The following is a 24,382-nucleotide window of genomic DNA, read 5'->3' as shown; positions in this document are numbered from 1 at the left end:
AAAAATATAAAACTTTAATAAAGGCTACATCTCTCAATAATTACAATAATTATAGGTCCATGTAAATCTTTAAATGAAACTCTTTATATAATGTATAATTTACAGTTTAGATAGAATGAAACAAAACAAAAAGGTTGTGGTGTAAAAAAACAAATAAAAAACAAAAACATGATTACAGGATATTATTAAAAGCATAAAAATATCTTTTCAACATAAAACCCTTCTGAAAACCAAGGGATATATATTAAAACCCTGAAACAGGGTAGCACATGGTATGGCATCCATGTAGGCACAGGTGCTGCTGTACTCATAAAACACCAGCGATACTGTGTGTGTGTGTGTGTGTGTGTGTGTGTGCTCTATGTGTGCATCACATGTGTCAGTATCCTTACTTCAGAATGCATAATTACAATGTATACAGGAGCTCTGCTATATACGATGTTACTGTAACGACATTCAAAAGGTATATCGGAGCCATAATTCTTCAACGGTTCTTTCTCTTTTTCTGTATTGTTTTTTTTTTTTTTTTTTTTTGACACGCTAGCTGACTTTCCTTTCGAGAAGTCGCTCTCAGTGACCCAAACTTGTTCTTGTTAGCACAAGTTATTTTGGTGTGCCGGGCTGTAAACGCCGCCATTATTAGATGGTACAGCTTGTGCTCCAGGGTCTCCTCTCTGTGTGTATCTGCAACTGTTTTGACCCCCGCGCCCCCCTCTCTTCGTGCAATGCCTGCTTCACAAACAAAGGCACAACAAAAATAAAAAATAAAGTTTGAGCTCTGTCGCCGGACTGAGACAAAAAGAGAGGGGGGAACGAGGGAGAGGAAATACTAGTGTGACAAAACCTAACATTACAAACTATCAGCAGCATATAAGACTGGGACCGACCGTTAGAATAGAATAGAGGGAGTGCGCCTCGTTAGTTCGGATCAGACAGGGCTACAAGGCTATGGGAGGTGCTAGGCTAGAGTCACATCATTTGTGTAAAAGTTAAAAAAAAAAAAAACTGAAAGAAATACTAAATATCACCACAGTATTCTCCCAACATTCAAAGCAGCTTGCCCATTGGCTGGAAATAGGGAAAGGGGGAGGGACACAGGTTTAAGTAGACTTAAGGAAGGGAGAACTGGGGGAGGGGGGGGGGGGGGGGGGGGGGTTGTTTTCTTCTCCTTTAATAAATACTTAATAAAAACTTTCAACTCATGACAAAAAAGCATCTCTATATATAATACATGTATGTATACATATATGCATGTATGTATATGCACATGTACAGACGTTTTTTTTTTTTTTTTTTTTTTGTAACGACGTTGGGAGCGTAACGTTAAGAGCAGGTTGGTGGCGCTGTGTCTTCAGTGCCTGCGAGTCCGTCGCACTCGGGCGCGAACGCACCGTCAGTCTCTCATCACAACAAAACAGTCCTCTACATCTTCAGTGGTTATATTCAAGGAGAGGCGGGTCGGGACCGGCCTCCAATCATCTTTCATCGTCCTCGTATTGGGCTCTCGTGTCATTCCCTTGTGTTTCTAAGGCTGATTGGTTGATAAAGTCAGGGAGGGGCGGCACCTCCTCTGGGTTTCGGCATACTTCATTGGCTCGTCTTTCCTTCAATCACTCCTCTTGTGCTGGATATATTAACTCTGTTTAGCTTAATATTAAGAAATAGAAGAGAAAAAAAAAAAAAAAAAAAAGGAGTCCAGAGTATTTTCTGTTAATTACAAAGAGTCTCTTGCTCAAGTTTTTTTTTAGGGACAGTTTAGCTTTTGGTTGGGCGGGGAAGGGCATTGGTTGGTTGGCAACAAAGTGGCTTTTTAGTCCATCCTCTCCACCTTGCCCAGGACCTTGCCCTCATACATGGGCAACACGCTGGCATCCTCCCACACCTCCTCAAACACGGCACCGCACTCAAACTCATCACTGGCTTTCTTGAAGTAGTACCTGAGGGGGAGAAACAAAGAGAGAGGTCCGTGATTAGAACATGTTCCGCGTAGGTGTACGCGGCAAAGATTGGACACAAACGAAAGCTGACAGAGTGGCAGCGGGAGTGCATCTGATACGTTTCATCGTGTTTTAAACCCGCTTTGAGGCAACCTACACGACTTCTTCCATATACATGCTCGCGCACAGCTCCCTTTAGTCCAAATCAAACACAGAGAGAGCCAGAAATGGATCCTGTTCAAAACAACTTAGTCATAGCCTTCAATGCCATCCCGGCACACTTCAAAGGCAAGAGCCTGACTCCACATCACACCGCTGCACAAACAGAGCTGAACCCTCCGTTTAAACACTCCCTGTGATAATTCAAGCTGCAAGAAACAGCCTGTTTGTGTGTGTGTGTGTGTGTGTGTGTTCATCCGTGTGTGCTTGTCTCCTCATCCACTGCTGGCCACTCTACAGATACCTAGCTGTCCTGCAAGGTCTTATTAAAGTTGAAGGGTTAATTAGAGGCTGTCAAAAGGCCCCCTCCCCCCCTCCTCTCTCTCTCTTCGGCAGTGACACCCCACCACCACCACCACCACCACCAGTGTCTCCATGGCTTAAAATTGGCTGTCAAATGAAGAGCCTTTCTGTCACACAGGTTGGCATTCCAGGTGCCTAGTCTGCCTGTGACTGCAAGAGCACACTCCGCCGCTTGCACATGAACACACACATGCCCTATGTTTCTCTCTTACACACACTTGCCATCACAGACACGCTTCGGGCAGCTTTCCGATCGCCAGCGGAGAACAGAGAGAGAGAGAGAAAAAACGGAGAGCAGGAAGGAAAGAAAGTGCTGGGAAGCGGAGCGCAGGCCTTCCCTGGCTCGGTGAGCGGGTGTGATAGGTTGGATGTGGGCCGAGCCTGAGGGGCTTTACCATGCGATGGGGGGGGGGAGACTCAGACAGTCTCCTGGAGGTCACAGGTCACCTAGCTAGCCCACTCTTCTTCTTCTTCTTCTTCTTCTCTCAAGCAGAGATAACTCCCAGGGTTAGCTTGGTCCCAGCGACTGTGAAGTCTCCTGGAGCTCCTAATGATTTCTCCTCTCTACTTTCAACCCAGCAAAAGATCAGCGGGAGGGGATTTAATGATAAGCTTTGTAATGGAAAAATGCCTCATTTTGCACCATGTGTGCCTGTGTTCAGAATACCAAAAAAAAAAAAAAGGGGAGAAATAAAAAGCTGTTTTATGAGCAATCGCTCAGCTTAGAGTCATTCAAACAACACATGGAAGGACGGGGCGTACAAACACGTAACATCCAGTTTTATTTGCCATGTTGATTGTAATTACACACAAACGGAGGAGGAGGAGGAGGTTTGTGTTACCACAGCTGCAAGACGTTCCACTCAAGTGTGCAGCGATGAGACAGAGGGGGTGATGGCTTTGTTTAATGATATGGCATTTCAGCAAAGTCTTCCTCTGTTGTCTTAAGCTTTGCTGGGCAGGATTTAGCCTTTTCGTCGTCATTAGCAGAAACCAAATAAATCCGTTGCCCATCTCAATTTAATTGGCTGGATTTATCTTCTTCTTTTCTTTTTTTTTTTTTTTACGGAAGAAAATGCTACATTTTCACTCACAAATAGTTCAAAGTCATCACTTTGTATCAGAGAGTGAGACAGAGAGAGAGACAGAAGGAGTCTTTCTATTGGAACACGTTTTATGTGGCAGGATTTTTCTCTCTTCGCAACATCTGGCACCAATATCGTCTGGCAGCGCCGCAGCGTACTGTTCTCCACTGTACCGCTGCCATGTCCAAATTAACCAACTCCACACATTCTACTGCCATTGAAGCCAGACGCTTCATCCCCACCTCCCCCTTCTTATTCACTCGCTGAAGAGTTATGGGATAGCAGGGGTGCAATGACTTGTTTGCAGGCCTTCTCTCTTGCCTAACAAGCAGATGTGGCTGTAACTTGATGTTGATGTCATGGGGCATGCAGGCTTTGTGTCTTCTCGGTGGCATACAACCTACGCAGTAGTGGAACTGTTACTTGACGAAGCAAGCCAGTGCTTCCTGATTGAAATGGCCTCAAACTGGTATTATACTTTAAATGACTTAATAAGTTCTTACGTTGTTTTAGGAGTTCCCCCTCATCTTCTCACATTCACAGGAGTTTTATATATTTTTTTTTTTTTTTTTTTTTTGCTGTGTTAACCGCTATCAGTCATTAACAGAAGAAGGTGCTTGCGGCATTTGATTTTAATGCCTGATGCAATAGTGTGGAGGAGGAATTTGAAGGCCTCGCAATGGTCTTTGTGCGCTAAATAAAATGGCCCAGTCTTCAAAGCCATATTTATTAAGGCTGCTTTACCATGGAAATCAGTACCAGATGTGGGGGAAAAAATATGCTCCAGAACCCCCCCCCCCCTCCTCTCTCCCCATCTCTCTGTAAGCTCTGAATACAGTGGATCAGCCCAGTTTCTTTTCAACTCCAGTATTTTACACTCCCACTCAGCAGACAAGCATATACAAGTACAAAAACAAATGCCCGTACGTACGCAGAGCCCTGCTACAGCGCCAACCCCATCCGAACAACGTTTGAATAAACATCTATCCGAGCGAGTGTTCTATGATTTGTGTGCCGTTGTCAGGGCTTCATAATTACCGGTAGTTGCCTTTCTTGCTAAGCTGTTCCTTGAAGTGTCCCAGGGTGAGGCAGTGGGTCTTCATCATGCTGCGATAAGGAATCTCCTCTCCACAGAAGAAGTAGGTGACCACTAGCTCCTTAGACCTGGAAATGCAAAAAATGAAAACGGGTTTTAAACAGCCGCGCTTGTACGAGAAGGAGTCAGACTGGCAAATGTAGACAAAGAATCTTTGGAGTATAATTAATTAAGGATGCCAACAAACAGCTGGCTCACCCAAGGGGGTCAACCAATTAAAACCAAAAGAAGCCTCACAGTCAGGTGGCTGTAGCTTAACATCAAACACCCAACCTATTCGATTTGGGTTACCAGGGGCTACTTATTGCATCTTTGTTGGGTTCCAGTGGTGAGTGTGTGTGTTGGGAGACGGGTGGGTAGTGAGGATTGCGTATTAAAGCATGTTTAATCTTAAATGATTAAAAAAGCGAGAGAAGAGGAGTTCAAAGACATAGCTATGCTGACTCACAACATCTCTCTTTGAAGGGAAGAGTGAGAAAGTATGTGAGGAAGAGGGTGGGAGAGAGAGGGAACGCTTTACAAAAAAGTAGGGCTGTGCTCGATTGAAGAAATTCTTAGTCGACTAACACTCATTCAATCGTATCGACTAATCGATTAGTTGATTTAATCGACAGATCTGTAAATCTGAGTTTCTCCGCAAAGAGTCAAGCAAAAGCACCACTTCAATTCTTGTGTTTACCAGAGATGTGCTCGTACGTTTCTTGGAAATAAGTCATTCAGCATGAAAAAAGCATAAAACATGACTAATCGACTAAAGAAATCTAAGTTGACTAAGACCAAAACGACCGATTAGTCGACTAATCGACTAAGAGGGAGCAGCCCTACAAAAAAGTGCCTAAGTGTATGAGAAATTATATCTGTTAAACTAGAAAGCAATTGCAGTTTAGCTTTAGAAACAAAGATTGGATTGCGCCATAGGTTCAAAAGGAGCGCAGTAAAAGAAGAGCGCCGTACTCGTCTGTTTGGAGTCCAGGGCTGGCTCCGGTGGGGAAGGCAGCTGCTGGATGGCTCCTGTCTCTCTGAAGGCTGCCGGCTGCTGTTGAATGCCTGTTAAACATCACAGAGATCAATGACAAATCAATAAACACATCAATACGAAGGGAAACCAATGGACACCGTTTACAGTGTATTCTGATGTAGCCAGTGCAATGTGGAAGATGGGCAACATGTTGGCAGTTTTAGTTTTATGTGTAAAGCTAAATGTGTGTTTCGAGGGTGTCCACGTTTGCCTACTTTTGTTTTGGTGGCTTGGAGACCTCTTCTAGTCTGCGGCAGGCCTCCTCTAGCTGTGCCAGGGTGTTGGGCGGGGGCAGGGGTGGCATGGCCGGGTCCTGGATGAACGGGTGGCCTGGGTGGTGGCCACGGAGGTGAGCCCCACTGCCAATGCCGCCTCCACCCCAGGTGGAGTGAGTCCGACCGGGCAGAGTCTTGGAGTCAAGCGGGCTGGACTTCTTTAGGCCTTGAGTGCTGGTAGGTATAAAAAAAATGGCCAATATATTACACCAGTTGGGAACTCGAGACACTAGCGTTGTGTGGTACAAATGATGTTGTGGCCATTCCTGACCGACACTCACCTGTGTGGCTTGTGCTTGCCCTGCCTCTCGCTCTCTAGGATCCACTGCCAAACATTCTGAGAGCGGTCAGTGGCGTCTAGGGGAAGGCGTGGGGAAGACACGCCCTCATCGATGGCCTTGACTGGCCGTCTGGACAAAGTGCTGCAGCGACTGGAGGAAGAAGGAGAGGCAAGTTAGGACCAGAGAGGAAAATTGGAGAAATCTGAGGTACTAAGGGCTAATGCACAATGTTTCAGCACAGCTCAGAAGTTACACTCACGCAGGGGTGAAGTCGGAATAATTGGCGCCCCCTGGAGGGCAGAGGCACTGCACGCGCTGAGCCGCCTCGGCCTCAATCTGCTCCTTGGTCTTGGGCCCAGCGTGGTGATGGTGAATGTAGTGGTGGTGGATGTGCTTTGTGGACGGCCTGCCTGTCATCAGAACCTTGGCGGCCCCGGGGTACGCACCAAAGAAGGGCCCGTGGCCAGAGGACACCATGGCATCGGTCCGATCCGGGGAGCGGGAGCGCGGTGAGTGCCGAACCACACCTGGTGACTGGCAGCCAGGTGTCTTCAGGACACGGGATAGGTGCTCGTCCAGGATAGCCTGGGGGTCTTCCTCGCATTGGCTGCCAGACGGGAGCAGAGGTTGATGGAGGGAGGTGCTGCTGGTCAGGTCACTGCTCTCCTCCCTTTCCTCCTCCTGGACAGGCAAAGAAAAGCACAAAAAAAAGTTAAGGCAATTGACAAAAAACGTACACACAGTCACATGTGGGAAAGGCAGCAAGTGGAGGAATTTATGTCTCAACTTACACCAACTTCTATCTACCGTACTCTGAAGTCAGTGAGAGCAAACGCCTGGATAACTTGATTCGAGTTTCCTTTTTTGCCGCACAGTTATCTTCGCTAACAGGCTTCGGGTGAGCTTCATCTATAATGCAGAGTGTGCCTGTGCTTCACAAAGAGACTGGCACTACACATACTCAGCAAACGTGCCACTGGAGAGTTACTAAGTGTTAACTATTTGAAGGAGCTTCAAGTGTGTCTAGAAACATAAGTTTGAAAGTTCCTCCAGATGAAGTAGTGGAGAACAGAGTAGCTAAAACCGAGACAGACTTTCAAATCCCTCGGTCTCGTCCCTGTTCTTCTACATGCTAAAGCGGGCACAAAGGCTTTTGTCGCGCGATATGGAACCATCGTCCCGAGTTAACTTGGATGCGAGTGAGAATTTCTAAGCGGCAGCCATGCCTAATGTGGGCGGAGGTGTCCCGACATCCGTACCTCCTGGATCTGCTGCAGCCTCTCCTCCAGTGAGCTCATGGTGTCCTGCTCTCGCTTCAGCTTCTCCAGTCGGGATATGAGCTGGGCAGCAAAGGCTGAGGGCTCAACAGGGGTCATTTCCTTAGGCAGCCGGTGTGTCCTCTGCAGGGTGAACAACACAGGGGGGGGGGGGGGACACATTAGTGTGCGTGTTTGTGTGAGTGTAACTAAGTAGTGTTTTTGACAGATGCAATATGGTGCAGTAATCCACTGTCCTATCTTGTTCCAAAAAGCCTGCTACTATTCCAAAAGGCCTAATCCAGTTGCCCTTGCCCTCGAGCTAACCTGAACCTTCTCCGCCGCCCGTCCCTCCCCAGATCTTCTCGTGCCCAGTGCCCTTGGCAGTGCCAGGCTGCTGGGTGAGGGGGGAAGAGAAGGGGGTAGCGATGGCGGGGTAGCAGTTGGTCTCGCTCGGAGGGGAGGCCCCCTGCCTGCACCCTCTGTAGCCCTACCAAGCCATCAGCTAGGCAGCCTCTGAAGTCAGCACACTTCAAAGGGCCCTTGTCAAACATCAAACGCACACTAGGGGTGGGAGGGACACGCAGCTTTAAATCTCCGAATAAAAGCCAGATATCGACAGAGAAGACGGAGTGAGGAGAGTAGAGGAGAAGAAAAAAAAGGGAGAGGGGGACAAAATTAACAGCATGCAAAAAGAGGAAGGGGATTGAGATGTGGGTTAGTGAAGTGGCAATGGTGGCAGAGAGAGAGAGAGAGACAAAGAAGGAGGGAAAAGAGGGAGGGAGAGGATAGAGGAGTCAAATACTGGGAAGATCTGAGGGGAAGTAGTAATTTATTTTCCGGCTGCATGCAGGGCAGCTCAGAGGTACTCTAGTCACATTATCCTCCTTTTTCTTTAATTATATGCACCGGCTTCTCTCTCTCCCCCTTTATTATTATTATTATTATTTTTTTTTTTCACTTTTTTGTTATTTGGCACACTGGCTTTCTTGATTTTGACTCTTTTTTTTTGTTGTTCCTCTCATCTCTTTGTAGACACGATGAAGGGAAGAAGAAGAAAGGCAAGCAGAGCTGCTGGCAAAGGAGCGCCAGCCCTGCACGGGGCCCCCGCTGCCTGGGGCTGGTGCATCATGGGAGACAGAGCCATCTCCAAATCAGGAGGGAGACATTAAAGGAGTGCAAGTGGGAAAGGAAGAGAGAGAGAGAGAGAGAGAGAGAGAGAGAGAGAGAGACAGAGAGAGAGAGAGAGAGAAGAGAGCGGAAGAGAGAAAAAAGGGCAGAACAGACAACACTTTCAATGTGCATGCACACACCACACAACTCTTCCACATACACATACTTGTGTTTGGATGTGAAGACAAAAGAATTTCACATTTCTTTTCTTGCCTCAAACAGACCTGCCTCCCAACCTGGTGTTAATCTGTTCTAACCCAGTTCCCCATTATACCTTCCCACAACAACTCCAGCAGGTCAACATAATCTTGAATTCAGAGCCCATATACCGTATGACCCAAATACTAATGGGACCAGATATCAGGGTGGGAGTGGAACTGAACAGCGATGTAACTCCTCTTCATCTGCTGGGGTACTAAACTTTAGTTTTGGGAATCATTTAGCAAGCCAAGGAGTCATATCAATGTTGACTTCAATCATTACCATTAAGACCGTTGCCATGTCTATTACCTATGCTATAGCCACAGCCATCATTGATGCGTAAAACATATGCATATATAGCTATGACCCTTTGTGACGTGCTACAGTTACTGAGACGGAATACAAAGATGGCAACACAAGTTTATATTTACAGCCCGACAGAAGCTACTGGGAAAGGGGGGGAAATTGGGGGGGGGCGGCTTGAAAAGGCAAAAGAATAAGTGAAGTGGTATGCAAATCCTGCCTTTCATTTACCCTGACTTTTATATGAAAAAGAGCCGGGGAATGAAATATATTATTCTGTCACAACAGCTCTGAAAATAAATAAATAAATAAAATAAAGCACAACTCCTCAGGGGAATCAGGACCCAGTTGTCTGTCAGCGTGTAAAAGTTTGAGTTTAGCAGATTACAAAAAAAAAAAAAAAAAAAAAGGAAACACAGAGACAGGAAGTAGAAGTTAAGGAAGTAGGACTTACAGGAAAGTGGGGAAGAGTTATCTGGCCATTGATCTTGACACTGCGATGCATCTCTCGCTGGAGTTGCTTCTTAGTGCCCACCTTATATGGAGGGATCCCATCTCTGTAAAAAAACAAAGATATTACATTAAAAAAAAAGAGCCAAAGACCACTCAAATGACTATTATTTCCAATTCATTTGGTCTAGTATAGCCAACTGTCTAGTGGATGTTATTTTCCTTAATTTACTGCATCGCATCATGCCGGTCACAACACCTCCACACCAACTGTTGGTGCATTAGTGCCATTAGCCAATCTTTGAGGACAAAGAGCCCTTAGGAGGCAGTTCATTATTGAAGTGACCGACACAACGCCACCCAGTAACCACCCACTGGGCACATTACAGCTAAATCAAAAGGCCAGGGAGCCCTTGAAGCCAAGGCAACAAAAACACACAACAAAACACACCCGGACAATGGTAAAGATATGCTAAACATCCCACTGTGGGCTTCAAAAGAAGGGCCCCACTGATAAGATTACATCAGTCCTTGTCAACTCTGACGGCGATTGTTTAAAAAGCAAACGAATTAGCGCTGAACTCGGTGGCTGGTTGGAGACGGAAACTACAACAGCCTAGCAAACGCTGCTTAAGTGCTGCTGGCGTTTGTAGCTCTGACATATTAATATGAAAATAGAGACGTAGCTAGAAATACCACTAGTCTCCGGACAATTAAGCATTTATTCTGGGAATCTTATTCTCCATTTTTCATTCTCTGTCTTCTATAGCTTTTCCAGTCAGCTGCCACTTAAGCTGGGCCAATTATCTTGGCCGTTTTGGCTGCTCAGAAGTGTCTGACCTAGCCCAAACGCTACTTTTTCTGCTGCCTCTTTGAAATCTCACACTCATGCACATATGCACCCGCTGCCATCTTCGTTTGGCAAGCGCTGTGCTGTGAGCCTCTGATCTCAGCAACATCAAAAGGCTGGTTTGTAAGATAAGGTAATGTTTGAAGTTGGTGCAGCAGCATTCCCCAGCGTCCAAGTAAATCCATAAATAAGATATAAGCAAAAAGAGAAGAAACCCCTTTCTCCCCCCACCCCCAAATCCTCCTTTTCTTGTTCTTTATCTGGGAAAATGAGATTCAAATTTGCAGTGTGCCTTTTAACCACTGTAAAAGGACACACTAATCAAATTGTTCCCTCGAATGAGAGAGGACGAGGCTGCGTTTTCATTCCAAACAGTTAGGGGTGCAGAGAGCCGGGGTCAAGGACGAGGAGAGTTCTCTGTGTCAAAGACCTCGGTGAGAACTATTCAAAGAGTACCACTTTGACGCAGTTGCACAACGAATCTATTACTTCTTCTTTATTCCCCTGAACAGGTTCTGCAAGTCACATTTCAGAGTGACGTTGTCAAGAAGAATCAGATAATGGAGCCAAGCTGCCGATATCACCCGTTGTTGCAGCAAGCTTCTTGTAAGTCGGGCCTGCTACCAAAATCAATGCTTCACTATAACTGCACCCTCGGGACTACGAGCCATCATCCCTCAAGGCGCAGGAAGAAACACAGGAAACTCTTCAAAAGTCAAACTCAACAGCCCAGAGGAACCTGTGCGCTAACGAGAACCTCAAACTTATTCGGCAAAAACATCATTCCCGCACAAAGCCTGCAACTTTCCTATCACTGAGTTTTGTTTTTATCAATCCAAACTGTCTCACCCTCCCCAGCTAACCACGTGGGGGCTTTGTCCAGGTTGGGGAAGAGAAAACAGCCATGGACTCTTTCATGGTTTCATGGGCCCTTACTTTATGGGGATCTCCTATTCAGTTGTGCAAGTCATTTTCAAAGCAGCCAGCCACCCTCTTATCCCCCTAAGCTCCCTTCACCTAACAATAGGCTGAAAGCGATTCAGTTAAGCCCTTTATACTCCATGCACTTTATTTTCTCACTCCCTTGCACTTCGAGCCTAACCACTACTGCTATTGGCTCTGGAGGGTGGAGGAGAGAAGCTGTGGAAGGTTGGTTGGGTGAGGCGGATTTTTTTTTTTGGGGGGTGCCCTAGTCTGGCCAGGGGGGAGTTCCTCATGCCGTGTCCCAAGGTTTAGAAATGAGTAACCCCTGTGAAAGCCTCACAGACACATGATCTCAGCACGCCGCAGAGGCCAGTGGCAGGAAACCGACCCACCATGTGAGTAAGCCTCCTTTCATTTGGTGCCAACATTTTTCAATGAGTTTGTCTTGAGGCCCGAATGGCCATTTCCCTCCCCCTCTCCTCCAGCTCTTCAAAGGGAAAAAGCGATTAGATAATATGAAAAAAAACAAGTCTGTTGTGGCAGAAGGGTGGGTGGGATGGATACATTTCAACTTCGAGGAAAATGAGGCAACGCCCCCACCCACATCAAGACGTTCTCATTTCTTTTTTTTTCTTCACCCTTCTCTCCAGCCTGCAACGCATCAGAATAAACTTCAAAAGGTCCTCAGACATAATGACTTTCCCAGAGTTATCTCCCTGGAGGCCACAGTAACAACTACACATTAATAGAATTACCTGGAGTCAATCACAGAGGATAATTAAAATACATTAGGGCCATTATTTAGCAACAGTGCAGTCCCCTGGCTTCAAGAAGCGCTGAGTCTTGTTGGAATACCACGCCAAAATAATTTTTCTTCACACCCCAAGACTTTTTTTCCTGGAAAGGTGTCGACTGAACCCTGATCCAGGCACGTTTAGATGCTATGGAAACAATACAAATTCAGAGCTTCGGCCAGGATCAACTTGAATGGAAATAAGCCGTTTGAAGTTGCCACATTATCTGGGTTGAAATGAAACTGACCAATCAACTTTTTGGATTTCAATAAACGCTAAAACCACTTACACACTACTGTCCGTCATGGACATGGAATCATCTGTCGTCGCGTCACTGGAGATCTCGCTGTCATTGGCACTGGTGGCAGGGGCAAAAATGTAGCCGGAGTTGACAAAGTAGGGGCTGGCAGGGTCTCCTCGCCGGTGGGACCTGCAAAAGACCCAGGGAAAAGAAATTTGCCGCGTTTTAATGTGATGTCCCTCTAGGTCGTGATGTGTAGTGAAGACAGTGAAGAGATGTGACAGCTGGGTAAAGCCTACATGCTCTGTATTTCCTTTTGCTATTCATTTCATCCCATTTGAAAAGCAAATGTGACAGCTTGCAGTTTGTTTTGTTGACAGTTCCTTTAGGTGTCTGTAATTAGAGTCACTTTCATGAGCATTTGGGGCCAGAGGAATGTGACAACAATATCAGAGATGGAGATGTGGCCTCTCTTTCATGTCCCTCCTCCCTAACATACAGGGGTTGTGTGTTTTGGGGATTGAGGGGTGATGGTTGGAGTGGGTGAAGTGAGCAGCCCTTCTGTGTGTGAATGAACAACAGCATTTCCATTCTTTTTCTCTCTTGTGCTATCTCCACACCCTTTTGTTTGGACCAGGCCCTGATACTCCTGCACTTTTCCACTCTGAAACTCCACTCTCTCTTTCCTTGGAGTGTTTTCTCCTCCATGCTCTCTCACTCCTATCTCTCTCTCTCATCCAGTCTGTGGCCCCTCCTTTACCCATTCACCCCTGCTTTTCCTTTCTAAAGTCTCTCTTTCTGTCTCTCTCTCCTGCTGTGTTGCATTCCTGTTTCAGTAGTGAAGGGGGTGGACAAGGAAGAGGGAGGGAAGAAGAGGAAGGGGGAACTTGAGCTTTAAAGCGGGAGGGAGAGAGGAAAAGGGGGAAGGAGGGCCCCTTTCTTTATGAGAATGCCTTCTGCCGGGAGTGCTGAGAGGAGAACCCCAGCATGACTAAAGCCGTAGGCCCCAAGCACAAACCTGACCTTTGGAAGGTCCGCGCAAAGAGTCAGGTATTTAGCACAGCTGGGCTCTCTGCACCCCCCGCTCTCTTTCTCCATCTCTTTTCTTTCTTTCATGATCCCCCCCCCCCTTCCTGTCTTTCCCCCTTCCCCAACTCTTGTCTCTCCCTTTCTCTCTCCCAAGCATGCTTAGTCTCTGTCAGACAGATTTTTGTTTTCAAAAAGGAGAGATAAAAGTGCTGGATCGAAAAGAAAGAGGAAGGAAAACACTGAGACACACACACACACACACACACAATCTATGGCAAAGTGGGATTGGTGGTTGAAGCTGCGGAACTGAGCTGAGGATGTTTTGTTGTTTGTCTATCACTTTGGAGTTGAGTATTGGGAGGTTTCTCCAAAAAAAAAAAGAGGGGAAAAAAAAAGAAATTTGTGCAGTGGCAAAATTAGTTCCACATGTTTGAGATGGAAATTGGTTGACCTAAAGAGATGGTGAGGGGCAGGGGAAAGGGGGAGAGAGTGGGTGACAGAGGGGAGAAAGAGGGGGCTCTCTCCCTCCCGATTTTCTTTTAGTGAAAAACAAGAATGCGAGGGGATCACACCAGGAAACCAGGAGATGCCTACATGTCAACAGACCTTGTGCTTAGTGGTTCCTAACTCAACATGGGCCCTTTCAAGCAAATGAGGAACTGTGCTGTGATGTTATCTGACATCTTTTCACATGGAGGATAAAATACTCAAGGGAGTGTTTATGTTGAGTTATTAGAATCTTTACACTGTTATTAAAAAGCATGAGGAAAAAGTCTCACTAAATGTTTTAGTTACCTTGAGAAGGAACGTATGGATTATCTATAAAGTGGACTTTTCTACCCAAGTATCAAGACATTGTCCAACCTTCAAGTAACAATTGGGTCCAGATGTGAGGACAAAGTAGTCGAGTAAAAAAAAAAAAAAACTTTTTAAGCGCCCTTTGATGCAGGCTCAAGCATAAAATCCACAAAATGTTCCTGGCTTGAAAAGATTTCAGCTGTTGGACAACGTGTGGGACGAGCTCTTAAGATAAAAGCCCAAAACGCCTTCCACAAACAGCTCGCCTTTCATCTCTGACCAAGAGAACAATATCTCCGTTTGGCATACGACTGGCTGCTGAAGTTCTCTTAACTCTGTATTGGCATTTCTTTGGGTTAGGGGGGATTTGGTGGCCGTAGTTTATACATTAACTGTCTATATGGCTTAGGGGTAGAACAAAAGAGGAAATACAGCATGACTTTTACAACAGCATCATACTGTCATGTAGCTGTAACAGACATGAGGGCTTGGTGTGTGAATTTGTGCCTGAACCGGAGGAACGGTTTCAAAGCACAGGAAATGTGGGCACGCCAGCAGAGGGCTGCCTGCAAGACACCATTTACTTAAAAGGAAGGCTCAGATCCATTGATGTTTTGTACCCACCCCGTCCCTCCACCCCTCCAAGCCCTTGACTAACTGGAAGACAGGAGGGCACAAATATACAGGCATGTTCCTCTGAGACTATTTGATCAAGTGCATTTATCTCTCTCTCTCTCTCTCTCTCTCTTTGGCATTTGTGAAATAACTGCCACATATTCACTGTAGTTTAACTAATGAAGAAATAGTGATCACAAGGAAAGTAAGCAATACTAATAACATGCGAATCACAACACAAAATCACATGCACTAAGATGTCATAACACAGCCACGCATGCTCTAGGGGAGCGCTGCTCTTACCTGCAACTATTCTCCAGCACTTCAGCGGCTGTCCGGATGGTAGCGGTAGCCCTCAGGGTTTTCGCAGACAGTCCAACCACAGACCCTAACGTTTTTGCCTTCAGGTCATTACAACTCCACTCCTCTTCCTCCATTAGAGGAGGAAGGTATCCGCACATTAGCTTGAGGCTGCCGAGACCGCCGTGGTTCATGTACGCCGCGTTTTCGCAGCCTGTGCGCACGTATTCGAGGTATATGTCAGAGGTCAAAAACATCTGGTATGCATTCTCTTCCATGTTGGACTGAATTTCCGTCTGTGCCTGGTCAAACATGGCAGAGTCTATTTGTTGTTTCTTAATACTATCCCTTATGAAGGTCTTGGTGGCGGGTTTCAGCTGCTTGGCGACAATGCTGTTGTTCTCGATGTACCGCTTGAAAATAACTTTGGCAACTCGCAACGTTTTGGTATCCTTTAAGTCCATTTGCCTGAAGCCGTTGCAGGCGAACCAAAAGTCCAAAGTGTCCACGCAATTCTCCCGCTCCAAAAAGGTCCTAAAGAGGTGAGCGCCGTCTTGGTCGCCCAGGAGAAAATGCAGAGACTTTGTCCACCGGACTAAGGGCGAATCCGGGGACGCGCTGCCCTCTGGCTCCCCGAGTCCATCCTCGTTCCTCCGCGGTGTGGAGCCGGGAGGCGCGGCGGGCGTATCTTTAACCTTGCTCTGTGCTCTCATTTTGGCAGATCTGCTGGGGTTGAAGCATGGCGCCTCTCCCTCCTCCCCCGGTACCGGAGGACGAGGAGCATCTTCTCGGAAGCTACTACTGATGTGCTCCGTAAGCGCCCTGCTCATGGCTCCAGCTCCGGTTGCAGTGTGAGAGTGCCTCCGCTGAGCTCCAGCCTAATCCTCCTCACTCTCTAAAAGCAGCGGGGGAGCTTCTCAGCTCCTCTTCACTCTGAAACACAAAGTATTGATCTAATCAAAGCCAGATCCTGCCGAACTTCAAAGAAAGACATCAAGTAAACAGTCCCTTTCAAAAACCCTCGCCGGGTTCACAGAGAAAGGAAATATGAAAGGCTCTTTTCGTTTCATTTATCTATTTATAATCTAAATGAGAGATCAACTGCAGCCTGCATTCTCAACGTGCATTGATCTGTCACATCAAAACACATTTTACAAGAGTAATCATCTCACGCAGCCTCGCTCTTCACCAAAACCGTATTCTCACAACTGTGGCTTACATGTGTTTCCCTAACGAGTGCATGTCACAGGCTTCAACTCCAATTAATTTCCAATCTGTTTCGGACGACAGTACTGTACCCCTGTCTGCATCACACACACACAAACTCGTTTCCACTCGGAGCCCACACTTGTCCTCACTAACCCAGAATGTTACAGACGAGTGGGAATGCATCTGATCTGCTCCACAATGACCTTACAAACGTTGTAATGTTAGTGGTAAAATGCCCCGCGGGAAAAGCCAGTCGCTCATGCGTAAATGTAAGCGATCAATCGCCTCAATATCTGCCCAAGAAGGCTATTACAGGACATTATTAAAGCCATAGCCCGCGTAACGTGTCTTAACTACCAACACGACAGAAAGGCTCGATCTATTTGGAGTAAAACCTCATTCAGAGGCTGAATAATTGTACCCGGAGCCTCAGCGCCAGATCTAAAGAGACTTTTACCTTAACGATACGCAGCTAAAACGACATAAACTGTGTGCTTGGCTTGTTACAAATGCTACATAATAATCCATCCAGTCTCTCAACGGGCAGTGTAACTCTACAGCATAACATAACCAATTCTAAAATCCAATAGATGAAGGCTGAATAAACGTGTAAAAGCACATACCATCGCAGAGCAGATCCAATCAAGAGTAAAAACCCGTTAAAAAGTTGAAATATTAGGCTTCTCCATTTGTAGTAAAAGCCTAATACAGTCCGAAACTCTCCAAGCAGTAATCCAGCACAAAAAAAAAAGCGACGACGGACTATTTAAAGCCTGTGCCGTGGCACATGTGTCCTATCTCTCTGCAAAACAAGCGCTGTATAGTTGGATGTACCCTGTCCCGTTCAACAACTGACCTCAGAGTAGGCAGGCTCAGTCCCTATGTAGATCACTGGGGGTGTCAAAATCTGGAGGAGGTAAAAGAGGAGGTGGAGGGGGGGAGGCTCCGATTGAAGAATACATCCCACTTTTTTCCCAGCTAAAAGACGCACCACCCGACAAATATTCGTTTTTTTTTTATCTGACACACACACACGCACGCACGCACGCACGCACACACACACACACACACACACACACACACACACACACACACACACATAAGCTTCTTATCTATCTCACCGTATTTCTCGCCCACAAACAAGAAACATAGCCCGCATTTCTCAACTTCAAAGCTCAGCAGCAGCACATCAAAGCGGCCAAGAGAGGGGGCCTGTGGAACAGCTTTCCTACAACTTACCATCCATGTACCCGAGCAGCCTCCCTTTTTTGAAAACGTAAAAGTATAAAGTAGTCCAACAACAGCCCTGTGCCTGCAACCGCTTCGGCGTAGTTCTCTGTCCTGTAACGTCCTATCACATTGGACAATTTTAAATGCAGCTGCGAATAAAAAGGTAGACGCGTTTTGCCCTCGACTTTTCTCCCCAGGTAGTGTTTCAAGAAGTCATGACAGGCGGCAGAAATCCTCCGGGCTGTTTCTAAACCAACTGGGCTGAAGGTTTAACTGTGGACTTCAAAGGAACGAACCGCTGGCCTGGTCCCGGAAGATTTAAAAAAAAAAAAAAAAAAAAAATCGTCTGATCTTCGCAGCGACCGATGGGGAAAAAAAAAATAAATAAAATCAACTAGAATAAAGATAAAGGAATAGAAACGGCTACAAATGACAGCATATTTTCCGTTCAACAGTTTCTCGGGATCAAACCCCATACATTTAGATGTCCATAAACGTTTAATAAACTTTTCTAGACAGGGAAAGGATTTACATGTATGCCAGGACCTTATCAAAGACAGGCAAACCAGAGCCAACTCCCCGAGGCTTTGGAGCGTCAGAAGTAAGTGATCTTCCGCGCCAATGGCATTATGCTTACAGTCCGTCTGTTACTACACAAAGTTTCAACAGAAACACAAAGCAAACAAAAACGATATTTTCGTTGTTTGTGACCTCTTCAAGTGACAGGAGGGAGTTTAGTTCGTTCACATAGCTAAGGAGAAGCCATTATGATGGCCTGTTAATCTCCTATTGTACAGCAAGACATGTATTTCTAATTTTTACATTGCGGTTTACAATGTATAGGGAGTTTGGGCTCATTCTCCTTATGTAATTCCAGTAATATTCTCTCTTAATTACAGAATTACCAGAGTAAGGGGAGTGACAGTAAAGAATGTGTGGTTAAATATAATTTTACAATGCCCACAATGTATTTAAAACATATTCTTTAAGTTGCAGCACTGATTTGATAATACTATAGAGTGAAACAGTCAAATAATTTACATATTAGTCACAGGCTTTTTAACCACAAAGATGTCAACCTAACACACTTGCCAGTTCCACATTCAGGGAAAATGGCACAGCAGGACATTTTGACTGAAATTGGACAGAGAGCAAAGGCAAGAGCTGTTCTCTAGTCTTTTAATTCACATGACTTCCCTAATGTCATTGTGACAGAATCTTAAAGAGTGGGTTAGACAGTGATCCAATCCCATGGTACTTCAAAGGCTATATTGTCCCTTTGATGTTGAAAATCAACTTTAAAGGAGAATATAATTATATAAGTCAGACAATTCAAATTCACAAAACTCTCATGATGGTACAGGACAAGGAAACTAATGAAATCCAACTTCCCCTGAGTTCCTCAACATGGCGATTAATTTGTGTCGAGTTATACATAGAGAAACGGGCATTCTGTGTAGCGGTTCCCATGTGGATTTATAGCTGTGTCAGCATCTTTGTCCGTTTGTCCACATCTTTACCCTCGGCCACATGGTTTAGGGTGACATGTAATCGCATCCCGCTCATCCAGCATGAATTGGCACTGTAAAAATGTCCACTGACCATAATTATTTTCAATTCAGATGCTCAATACTTTTCTCACGGCATCCTGCAGCCAACTTGTACATTTTTAGTTCTGACACATGTTGCTGAGTAATTTTAACGTGCTCCAGCTTTCTTAAAAATATGCACAATAGCGAGCCTTTCTTGTTTTCTCGGTAGAGCAAAGGAGTCTGGTTGATTACATTGACATCCCGCCAACCACTTCCTGCATGCCATAAGCTTGTCTGAAGATTGAGTCCAGCTTATTTTAAATGTAATCTTTTCAAGAAATGTTCACAGCAAGGCGTTACCACAAAGTACGGCCTCTTTACGGTCTGTCTGTCTGTGTCTGTTTGTGTGCACATGTATGCATGTGTGTGACAGTGTGAATATGAAGAGGTCATTCATAGCCACTGTTTATACTGGAGGGCTGCGTAAAACAAACATTGCTGCCACAAATGCAAACAATCCAGCGCCCAAAATGCACATAAAGCTTCCAACGCTTCGCAAAGGGGAAATGCCCGCTGCCTGCGAGATGGAACGCAGAATGACAAAATGGGTCAGCAGCGTTGGCATCGTGGCGTTCAAGGGGCACTTGGCTGATCAGCGAGGACACATTAAAGCCATGAAATATGTAGCCGTACTGTTATCTGCGCACTAACGTCTTTAAAGTCAGCTTTGAAAGGAGACTTGAGATATAGAAGGGTTATAAAAATGTAATTTTTGAAGTGCCGGACAATCTTAAAAGTGGGATATTTCCCGTTCGGGATTAGATGTTATCTTCATTCAAATTAAATTAGGCTGCACATATCACTGCAAAAGAAAAAAAGGAGTCCACAGACAGTTACATTTTTGCTGACAGGCAGGAATCTTCGGTCATGCTTTGCTCACTTTGCTTTTAATGACGTGTAAAGATCAATGCATTTCTACAAACAAAACTGCTGCGATCACCAAATAAGGAGCTGCTGGAAAGTGTCAATGAGAGCGCTAAACCCATGAGACCACACCTGTTGACCCTTGAATACCCACTCTTGTGTTTAGCAGTGACAAAGGAGAGAGGGTGCTGTAAAGTAGCCCCAAGAAGCCCCTTTTTGATGTCGACCCTGCCCTGACCCCTTTGTTGGGGCCCAAACCATTTCACAGGAAGATCCAAACGCTTTAAAAGCACAATACAGGACGAGAGGGCTGCCACTGACTTGCTAGAAGCCCCAATAAAACAGGGTGACCTGGAGGCTAATTGAGAGCTCGTGGTTGGAGAAGAAATTAAAGGCATCTGGTGTGTCACAACAGATTGGAAATGAAGCTCCTCTTTAATTATAGCCTGCATGAAAGGCACAGAGAAAGTATGCATTCGCTACTGTCGGTACAGGTGTCAGGACCAGAATACATGGAGACAGAGGACTTTAATTATAGTGTTGTGTAGGATTAGTATGTTTGAAAAAAAAAAAACTGTCTTTCTTTCTTTCTTTCTTTCTTTCTGATTGTACTGTACTGCAGACGTTTTTGGTGGTGTATCATTAGTCGCATCAGTCAAACAATAGGCCTCTCCCTTTTTGTTGCTTTTTTTTCACAAGAACTTTTGGATTTGCATTATATCACAGCCCACAGTATATGTTCCCACAATGTGAACAAAAAAAATCCGTACAGCCCGTTTTATCCCCCTATCCTCCTTTTAAATCCTACACTTGCGTTTAAATAGCACAGAAAAACCAGAGGAGAGGGTGGCTAATTGCAAATAACCCAATATTTTGTAGTTCAAAGGCTTTAGTGGGTTTGGGTGATAATTTTGGCTGAAGCATCACCATAAACACTAATAAAATTAAGTGCGTCGGAGGGAGGAGGGGGCGTGGCCAGGCATCCCTTTGAACAGACCCTGTGATCAGTTCCCCCTCTCAATTAGCGTATTGTCCACTTGTCCTTTCAGCTGGGAGGGAGGGGGCAGTCTCCCCCCTAGCTTCCCTTTGAAGTGATTATCCCTTTATCTCAAGCCTGAGCGAGGAATATCTTGGGGGACAATGGCAAATTAAAGCCCATATGGAGAGAAGCGTGAATGTCTGTTTGTAGGCTCAGAGAGAAATAGAAGAGAGAGAGAGAGAGAGAGGAAAAAAGAGGGGCAAATATCATCATGAGCTGAAGGGTGAGTGGTGGATGTCAACACTCATTCAAGAAAGTAATTTAAGGCTTGTGCCTGAATTGACACTTGTAGCAGAGAGACTTTAGAAGAGCTAAAGGAAAAAAAGAAGGGAGGGGGAGAAACAGAGAACGGAGGAATGGAGAGATAGAAGGATGAGCATGGAGAGAGAGGAGTGCAGTTGTCAGCAGAATCAGATGGCGGACACGCAGACAGGCTTGAAGAAGACACAATTAAAGTGTGGAGTTAAGACGGGCTTTGAAGTCGGACATGGTGCGTAACACCCTTAAAGTTTGAGAAGCCAGCCATTCATCCGCTTGTTATGGCTTGTTAAGACCATTCCTTTTAAATAGCCCAATTTAAGAAAATAAACTTTAATTTCAACTTTGGGAAAAGTCTAAATATATAATATATATAACAATCAGGTGAGGTTTTCAACTAGATTTAAAAAAAAAAAAAAAAAAACAACAACAGTGGTCATCTTTTGAAATTTGAGTAAGGGATTTGCTAAAAAAGGTGTGGGTGTGTAGGGGTGCGCTGAGGATGAATAATTACTTTCCCTTCTCACTCTCCCTTTTTTTTTCGTCTTACAATCCTGTTTTTCGGTGGCTTAAAAGTTTAATAATGTAGAGAAACAATGCCTGTGATGCTTGGCCTAATCCGTTTTGGCTTGGCAAACCTTTGTGGTAACCGAAACCCTATCTGATGTGAGCAAATGTTTGCCAAGCCAGCATGTTCAGACAGACGGACTGTCTTTACACGGTGCAAGATGATAATGCACAGCTGAAAAAGAATATAACACAACAACCTTCTGCACACTACCTGCAATGCATTAATGAAAAGAATAGAACATATTTTATCACAAATGATATTAATGACAGCACACTATACATAATCTAGTGTACGCTGTCCTCCTACACTGAATGCTCTGCATTGTGCTCTGGACAAGACTGAGGCGAGAGACAACAGCGACACCATAAAACCAACATGCGGACGTGACGGCGGTTCATTGTTTGATTTAGTCTTTACGGCCCGCCACTGTGATATCAACCTACCCACATCCTGTCATTTCAGACACGCTCCAACAGAAAAGTGCGGGTGATTGCTGTGTCCACACACAGTGTCAGATTCTGTGGCAAAAAAACAACAATTCAACGTGTGGTTGGCAATAACCAGACGAGTATTTCATCACCTGTGTGAATTGATACACAGGATTTGTTGTCCTTGTAAAACCAGTTTTCTATTCACATGTAGCCCATTCCGCGAGTCCTACTGGTTTTCATTACAGTTTTTTCCACTTGGTAACACACTTAAATGACATGCATAGCACAATTATTTAAACTGACGCACAGAGAGCAAAACCTCTTCTGAAGTCTCCTAAAGTCTAAACACATTTTCTGCTTTACACACATTTTGCAATTCAAAATGGCACTGAACACGGTTCTCTGCATAAGACACAACAATCTGACATAAAGTCACAGGTTTCCATTTCAAAACACTGCCATTCAAAATGACATTACATGAGCTAATTGGCCAATACACTGTATGTGCCACCTAGCCAAACACCTCAATGGTTAATTGTTACCACTTCAATCAGGAAGTAAGCACTATGATGCCTCTGTTTTTTCTATATATTTTTTCTGCACATTTTTTTCTGCAATTTTCTTTTTCAGTTTATCGTTTTTTGTGAGCATATTTTTGTTCAGTCCAATGTAAATATATCTGCTGTGCATACGTTGCACTGACTTGTCTGGGGAAAAACTAAAAAATAAAAAAATGTTTCAACAGCATGTGTGTGTATCTGCAAATATTTCTGTGCATGTGAACAATCTGAAGAATTTTCTAAAATTTGAACTATTTTAGTATTATGACAAAGCATACTAAAGATGCTTTTCAACAGTGTGTAGTTGGTTAGACAAAAATCTGGTAATATGAATGACGTGTGTGCCATTTGGTGCAAAAGTTTGATTTTGATAATGCTATATGTAGTTTTGAATGCAGTGTTCATATGCAGGATATATGAGGTATTTTGCAGTTTGGGTGTGTGGTTTTGTGAATTGTGTTAAGTATTTTGATAAAACCAGCCTAGTTTGCAAAATTGTGTCTTAGCAATTGGAAAAAACTGTAAGCATTTCACAGGGCATGCCGGAATGCTGTTCGGACTAGCCAGACCCTCCTCCACAAGTAGCAGAGTCACATCCATGTTTGCTTGTGACATCTGAGGTGAGAGCCATCCCGGCCCGGACTCTGAATGTTGTATAGTTAAAGTTAGGCGACTAGACACCCAGTTAAGACTAGGAAAAGATAGTGGTTAAAAATGAAAAAAAAACATCAGTTGCAGTTCTATGACAAAACGCAAACTCTGGTCTCTCCATGAAAAGTACTACACGCCATTCACCAATCCAACCTGCACAACTGTACTTTCCATCTTGTTACATAAAAGGCACACTGCTTCCTGCATTGGCTATATGGCAATGAACATAAATTGTGCAATTAAATTCCTTGGAATACATGCTGAAACACCAAAACTTCAAACTGGAACTTTTCCAACGTTAAAAGAATTAAGTGTTCTTGGTATTTTCAGCTTTCAAGGCTAAGCAAACATTGGCATGAGTAATACTCTTCTGTAACAGCATGTGTTGAGCCCTTAGGCAAGGCACACATTCCTAATTCTTTTTTCAATAAATATGATTTCCAATTGTTGTGCTGTACAAAAGAGGCTTTTTTTTGTTTCTTAGTGTTCAGCAAAGTTCTTTGGGATAAAAAAAAAAGAAAATCTGGAAAAGATATTTAGTGTATCAGAGCTCAGAAATGTAGAAACATGACTGTCTGATCATCAAGCATACAGATGCAAATTGCCGCAATGAAACAAGAGGGAACAAATATGCTGTCATAAAAATCCATGAAATTATAGCTGTCAACTGGATGTTTTGGCATATGAGATGATTACCTGCCAATCATGTGTGGTGATGGTGGGTTGTGTTCATTATCCTAAATGTTACAGTATGTGTTATAAGCTCTTCTGAGTTGTATTTAACAGTAGTGTCCATGTTTTCTCTGAGCTTGGAGGTCTTGTCAATAAA

The 24,382-nt window shown here is 44.7% G+C and overlaps 1 protein-coding gene and 1 long non-coding RNA gene across 5 annotated transcripts in view; both read right to left on the bottom strand.

Annotated features, from left to right (window-relative positions):
* The window catches only part of LOC118494847, a 93,201-nt gene that overhangs the window by 5,700 nt on the left and 63,119 nt on the right, over window positions 1-24,382 (bottom strand). The window lies entirely within an intron of this gene.
* On the bottom strand, window positions 516-17,874 carry LOC116039597 (axin-2-like). 4 transcript variants are annotated; one of them, XM_031284498.2, is made up of 11 exons: window positions 17,597-17,874; window positions 15,152-16,081; window positions 12,455-12,595; window positions 9,602-9,704; window positions 7,474-7,614; window positions 6,474-6,895; window positions 6,215-6,364; window positions 5,874-6,107; window positions 5,595-5,687; window positions 4,583-4,708; window positions 516-1,937 (listed from the first exon to the last, which is right to left on the bottom strand). In XM_031284498.2, exons 2-11 carry the CDS (start codon window positions 15,976-15,978, stop codon window positions 1,811-1,813), a joined length of 2,364 nt encoding a protein of 787 aa, XP_031140358.1. In that variant the 5' UTR covers window positions 15,979-16,081; window positions 17,597-17,874; the 3' UTR covers window positions 516-1,810. The 4 variants fall into 4 exon arrangements, with proteins under 4 accessions (XP_031140358.1, XP_031140357.1, XP_035856222.1 ...); XM_031284497.2 differs by lacking the exon at window positions 17,597-17,874 and adding an exon at window positions 16,981-17,238; XM_036000329.1 differs by lacking the exon at window positions 17,597-17,874 and adding an exon at window positions 17,214-17,231.

This window comes from Sander lucioperca, chromosome 4 (genome assembly GCF_008315115.2).
Source record: "Sander lucioperca isolate FBNREF2018 chromosome 4, SLUC_FBN_1.2, whole genome shotgun sequence".
NCBI classification, from domain to species: Eukaryota; Metazoa; Chordata; class Actinopteri; order Perciformes; family Percidae; genus Sander; species Sander lucioperca.
The sequence above is the reverse complement of the archived record's forward strand: the minus strand, read 5'-3'. Positions and strand labels throughout refer to the sequence as shown.

Excerpts from the sequence above, each read along its gene's own strand:
- LOC116039597 (XM_031284498.2), bottom strand. The coding sequence starts at position 15,978 with ATGAGCAGGGCGCTTACGGAGCACATCAGTAGTAGCTTCCGAGAAGAT. Across the intron at positions 6,365-6,473 it reads TATTCCGACTTCACCCCTGC|TCGCTGCAGCACTTTGTCCA; the intron begins GTGAGTGTAACT and ends TTCTTCCTCCAG. Across the intron at positions 6,108-6,214 it reads GGCAAGCACAAGCCACACAG|CACTCAAGGCCTAAAGAAGT; the intron begins GTGAGTGTCGGT and ends TATACCTACCAG.